Source organism: Temnothorax curvispinosus, unplaced genomic scaffold (genome assembly GCF_003070985.1).
Source record: "Temnothorax curvispinosus isolate PA1 unplaced genomic scaffold, ASM307098v1 QBEX01007541.1, whole genome shotgun sequence".
NCBI classification, from domain to species: Eukaryota; Metazoa; Arthropoda; class Insecta; order Hymenoptera; family Formicidae; genus Temnothorax; species Temnothorax curvispinosus.
Genome location: NW_020217321.1, coordinates 184,449 through 190,448, shown reverse-complemented (window position 1 = coordinate 190,448; position 6,000 = coordinate 184,449). Strand labels below are relative to the sequence as shown.

The 6,000-nt window shown below is 40.8% G+C and overlaps 2 protein-coding genes across 5 annotated transcripts in view; one reads left to right on the top strand and one right to left on the bottom strand.

Annotated features, from left to right (window-relative positions):
* LOC112457148 (organic cation transporter protein) overlaps positions 1-2,510 on the top strand; it is a 10,238-nt gene extending 7,728 nt beyond the window's left edge. For all 4 annotated transcript variants that reach the window (XM_025020056.1, XM_025020055.1, XM_025020057.1 and 1 more), the window contains exon 3: positions 268-2,510. In XM_025020056.1, the coding sequence (XP_024875824.1) occupies positions 379-2,079 (1,701 nt within the window). In that variant the 5' untranslated portion in view covers positions 268-378 and the 3' untranslated portion in view covers positions 2,080-2,510. The remainder of the gene's footprint in view (positions 1-267) is intronic.
* Positions 1-6,000, bottom strand: part of LOC112457147 (aminopeptidase N) — a 41,784-nt gene that overhangs the window by 32,244 nt on the left and 3,540 nt on the right. The gene's annotated exons all lie outside the window — the stretch shown is intronic.

Below are 6,000 nucleotides of genomic sequence, written 5' to 3'. Positions count from 1 at the left end.
CTCTCTCTCTCTCTCTCTCTCTCTCTCTATGTGTTAATGTTTTTTAAGTATTTTTAAGCAAGATTGTCATTTTATTTAATAACAGAAGCTTTATTTTATTTATTTATCAAATATAAATTATCTTTATAGATATTGTAATAATTCTTGACGAGAAATTTTATCTATGTACGTATATACATGCATACGTATGTATAAAATGTAAATCCGCAATCTTTTATATTCGCGATTAGTACGCTGAATAATTTACATCTGCAAATGTCCTTTCAGCGTAATCGTATGCAGCGCCTAACACGAGGACGACCAACGATTTAAATAACCACGATACCCGTCAAGGTACTCAGATAAATTTCCTGACTGCGAACTCAACGAGCGGCCGAGATGGCGAGCGTGGACAAAGATCTCGAGGAGCTCATGTCCCACCTGGGTGAATTCGGCAAATATCAGTTCCGGCAGTACTGCCTTCACTTACTCGCCGCCCTTACGGCCGGTGTACACATGCTGTCTCTACTGACAGTCGCGGCGGTGCCGACGCATCACTGTGACATCCCGAAAGCGAATGTGTCGTCCGTCCTGACCAAGGAGTTGTTCAACTACACCGTTCACAACTGGAACGATTCCTCAGACGTGCTAGAACATCTTCCACGCCGTCTCGATAGCTGTCACTATTTGGACCGCGAAAACGTTACCCGGGAATGCGACTCGTGGACCTACGACACGACGCACTTTCAATCCTCGCGCGGCATGGAGTGGAACTTCGTTTGCTCGCAACGTTGGATGGGTGCCGCGGCGCAATCCTCGTACATGTTCGGCGTATTCGTGGGCGCGGTTACCCTCGGCAGTATGGCAGACAAGTACGGCAGGAAAATTATATTCTACGTCTCCGCCGTGGCACAGTTGACACTCGGAGTATTAGTCGCCTTGATCAACAACTACTATATTTTCCTAGCGATCCGTTTCCTGTACGGTATCTTTGGCTCCGCCGGCGCGTACATCACCGGATTCGTGCTGACGATGGAATTGGTGGGTCCGTCCAGGAGGACCGTGTGCGGCATATTGTTTCAATTGGCCTTTGCCGCAGGTTTTATGCTGGTGGCTGTGTGGGGCGCCGTGCTCAAGGACCGCATGTGGCTGCAGATTGTATACGGTATGCACAGCGCGGTCCTACTCGGCCACTGGTGGTGGATGGACGAGTCGCCCAGGTGGCTGTGGGCGCACAATCGCGCCGCCGAGGCGATTATCATCGTACAGAAGGGTTTAAAGGTGAACGGCAGCAACGTCCACGTGGACGCCGCCAAGTTAATCAGCAAATCGAAGGTGCAGCAAGAGACCAAAGAGGACAAGTCGCACGGCGCGCTGGATCTCTTCAGGACACCGAATCTCCGCAAAAAAAGTCTGAATATCTGCCTCAACTGGTTCGCCAACTCGATCGCTTATTATGGACTGGCGCTCAATATGGGCAATCTCGTCGGCAATCCGTTTATCATGTTGTTCCTCAGCGGCGTGCTGGAGTTTCCGGTATACATTTTGATAATATTCACCATGGACCGCACCGGTAGGCGATGTCTGGTCAGCGCGTTCTTGATGATAGGCGGGTTGTGCTGTATATGCGCCGCCATCATCACCGGCGCCACCGACGAACTGGCGGCCGTGGCCAAGGTCACGATAGTGCTCCTGGGCAAGGGTTGCATTGCTGGCTCTTTTGCCATAGTGTACAACTACACGGCCGAGCTGTTTCCCACGGTGGTGAGGAACACGGCGCTCGGTATCGGCTCCATGTGCGCTCGTCTCAGCGGCGCTCTCACGCCTATGATCTTCCTGCTGGACTCGCTGGACCCGCGAATGCCAGCCGGGTTCTTCGGCCTCGTCGCTCTGGTGGCAGGCTTCCTGGCGCTCTACCTGCCAGAAACGCTGAATCAACCGATGCCGGAGTCCATCGAGGACGGCGAGAACTTCGGCAAGGGCGACACTTGCTTCACCACCTGCATGGGCGGCGGCGCGAAAACCGCCACGAGCGATCGCGACGTCACGATGAACAAGATACACGAAAAAGACGAAAAGGAGAAATTGAATGATATATAAACGACCGTATTGTCTTAGGAAGTGCCTTCAATTAGTATTTATAGCTATAATTCGCTGAGATAAAAACGGACATACCTTGGTCTTGACATCATGCGGACATCGTACTGCGTAGATGATACTGATATTAGAAATTACAAATACTTTTTTTAATTAGTCTAACTAAATATGCCAGCTAATAATACGCACAATTTACTATTAAAAAGAAGACATTTAGAAATAATTTATATATCATGTACAAATAAAGCGAGAGAGAATTATTTCTTAAAATTGCATATATGTATATATACACATACAGGGTGTCCCAGGTTTTTCCGTAACAAACTTTACTATTATAGTACGTTCTATTAGCAGAAATAAGAAATAAATGTTATATAAACATAGATCCCAAAATGCTTTATTAGAAAGTTATAGCAATAAAGGTTAAAATTTTATATTGAAGAAGTAATAATCAATGGTCTTGACATAGATATGTAACACGCCGTTATCTTATCCGTTTTTTCTATTCGTGTTTACTATTTAAATTAATTGAAAATGATCATGAAAACTTGTATAAATACTAATAACGAGCAATATATACCTTCCCAGATAACACAATGTCTTAATGACGTCTTAATGACGTAGTTAAGACGTTTTATAATATGATGTCTTAAGGACGTTCTCTCGTCCTTATACTAGAGAAAATCGATTTTCTTAGGATTTTCTTGAAACTGTGAATATACGTTAATTTATGTGTGCTTTATGCGTGATATAAATTTCACTACCTCTTCCGGGATAAAAAATAAAGATACTGAGCCTCAAAGTTTCAAAAAAAAATTTAAAATTCTATTTTTTTTAGTTTTGGCATTTTTTCCTTATAGAACTCGACGAGAGGAGCAACTTTAGTCCTCTTGGCCAACCTCGTATCTCTTACCGTTTGGCCTAGAAAACCTTTTCATTAGTAAAAGTTGAAACTTTGAGGCTCAGTATCTTGATTTTTTATACCGGAAGAGGTACTGAAATTTATACCACGCATAAAGCACACCTAAATTAACATATATTCACAGTTTAAAGAAAATCCTAAAAAAATCGATTTTCTCTAATATAAGGACGAGAGAACGTCCTTAATGACATCTTTAAAACGTCTTATGTCCCGATTTTGGACATTGTGTTATCTGGGTTGTAAAATATTGTCGCAAAATGCTGCGAGTTTTCACAAACAAAGAATACACAATATTTATTATTTTCTATACAGGTTTGTGTGCAAGAAATGCAAAGGCTTCTGTTAAAGAATATCTCAGTCGATTTCCTATATAAGAATCCCGCATCACACAGTCTTTACCAATGTTTATTTACAATTATGCTTGACGGATTCAAATTCTTAAAGTGATAAGTTTACATCGATGTATAGCTTGTATTTACATGGACTGGTGGCATTTTAAAATGCAAATTTAAGTAAAATTTCCAGACAGCACTATGTCCAAAATCGGGATATAAAAAGGCTCGTCTATACGACAAGGCATAAAAGCGCGGCGCAAGGGCGCAGGCACAAACTCAAGCGTAGGCGCAAGATGTCTGCGCCATGCTCGTCTACACAGGAACACGCCTCATTATAACTTTCTTCCATGTTTTCAACGTTCACACCATAATAGAGGTAAAGCCGGCGATGATACTTCTTCTTCTGGCACAAAAGTTTCTTCACGGATAGCATCGGCCATCCGGCGATGATACGTGAGCGACCCAAGCCGTTAATTTAATCTACAAAACAGTCGGCGTAACGTGGGCGCAGGCGTTGGAAATAAAAATAATTTATTTCTCCTGCGCCGTTGCGCCGCGCCGCTACGATCAACAACAACTTCTTGCGCCTGCGTCTGCGCCCTTACGCCGTCTTACGCCTTGTCGTGTAGACGAGCCTTGAGACGTCCTAATGTCTTTAACCCTCAAACACACATGTGGGTTACGGTAACCCAATTCGTTCGGAACACGCGCCAGCATTTCTAAATGGTGAGGAGTAAGGGGTTGAGACCAGGGGGGGGGGGGGAACTTACACATCCCCACTACAAATCCCCCGGTAATCCCGGTATAGCAGCTTTAGTGTGCTGAGTGCTCGACGCTGCGTAGCTAGAATGTGTTGAAACATATATATGATTACGTTCATCCAGTGCTGTGATAACGTTTAAATAGCAAGGCGTCGCGGCGTCGCGTCGGTTCGTCTCAAGAAATATTTTGACGGCATGTTAGATCCAGCAAATGTAAATTTCTTGATTTTGTACACTTTATATATAGAATAACGTAAAAATAAAGCGCATTGATTTCATACACTAGATCTCAGTTTGGCGCGGCGCTTATCAAGGCGCTCTACGATTATAACTCTCCGATCAGATTTGAGAGTCCAGATTAAAAGTTTTCTAAAATATTACGAGATCTCCGAAGATCAAAATCCGCGCGATCTAATAACCGACAATAAAATGGAAAAACAAAAAAATTTATCTTATTATTTTTAACGGAGGATGTGACTTTTTATGCACAGAACATTTGTTTAATCATATACTTTAATAAAAGTACAAAAATCACCTAACTTCACCTCATCGATTAAATATACTTTTTGAAACAAATCATTATGACGTATTTTTTTTCTTAAACCAACTCATTACCTTTCCATTCATATATAATTAAACCCTCGTATCTCTTTTTAAAAGAAAATTGTGATTTAATACAACCGGTTTTTTCAATAAAAAATAATCCCAAAAAATATTTAGTCCAATACGAGCAACTAAATATTTTATATAGTTTAACTAAACATTAGTTAAATTAATTAATTCTTGATTAAAAAATTTTAAAAACGCATGAATGCATTATACCTTTTTTAGTGCAACTTAATAATTGTTGAAACAACTAATGTTTAGTTAACTAACATGTTTAGTTGCTCGTATTGGACTAAATATTTTTTGAGATTAATAAATTTTTTTCTCAGTGTTTGGATCTTTTTTTAGTTCTCTCTCTTCTTTTTTTTCAAAGTATCTCGAATACCAGAAGTTTTATGTCATTTTCATCTATATATTCTTTTTCTTTAATGTTTGGTGTATCGATTTAAAAAAAAATGACTTTAAAATTGGTGTAAAATTAGATCCCGAGATAAAAAAAAAAGAAATAGGTTACGCTAACCATGGAAAATTAGGATTTATCTGCGGAAAAATTCGCACCCCGCTGAATTTTTGCATAGAGCGAATGTCGTGTCGCGCAGCCAGTGATTACGTGCAAAAACAAAATATGGTCTTTACTTTTACCACATCTGCTCTGTTTAACAAAGGTAAATCGAAAGCTTTAAAAATATTTAAAAAACGTGACGATTTGAGAAATTCTGCAGATTTTTAAAATAAAAGTATATTCGCCACAATTAATTTTTACTAATGGAGTACGTTTCCTTTTGGCGATGTATGACGCTTCACATAATGAGAAATCAATAGACATATTCAGATATTATTGTTTTGTTAATCAACGCTGCTTACTAAGGCAGTGAAATTATATACTCTTCCACCAACATCTATAGTGTTGCTCAACAGCATTTGTCGGGTGTACTATCAAGTGCAAACATGGCTCGAGGAACAATCTCAATCCTGAAAACTGAGGATGGATAAGGAGGAATGATATTTCAGAATCGATTCCATCTTTGCTACCATCTGCACCGGACACTTTGTGAAACTCCATTTTTTGCAACTGCTCGAAAAGTTGTGGATTCAACTGTGGCTGCAGAAAAATTGGTTTAAAATGTTCAGCAGTGTGTGGTGTAGACATTCCCGTTGCCAGTTTTGCCTCAACACAGCACCTGACGCAATCGAAGAATGCTATGCCGACAGCTACGAAGATGTACATCCTGTAGATTTCTTGGTGGAAGCCATGAAAATTGAAGAAGTTATGGATATCCACCCAACGAAGGAAATTGAA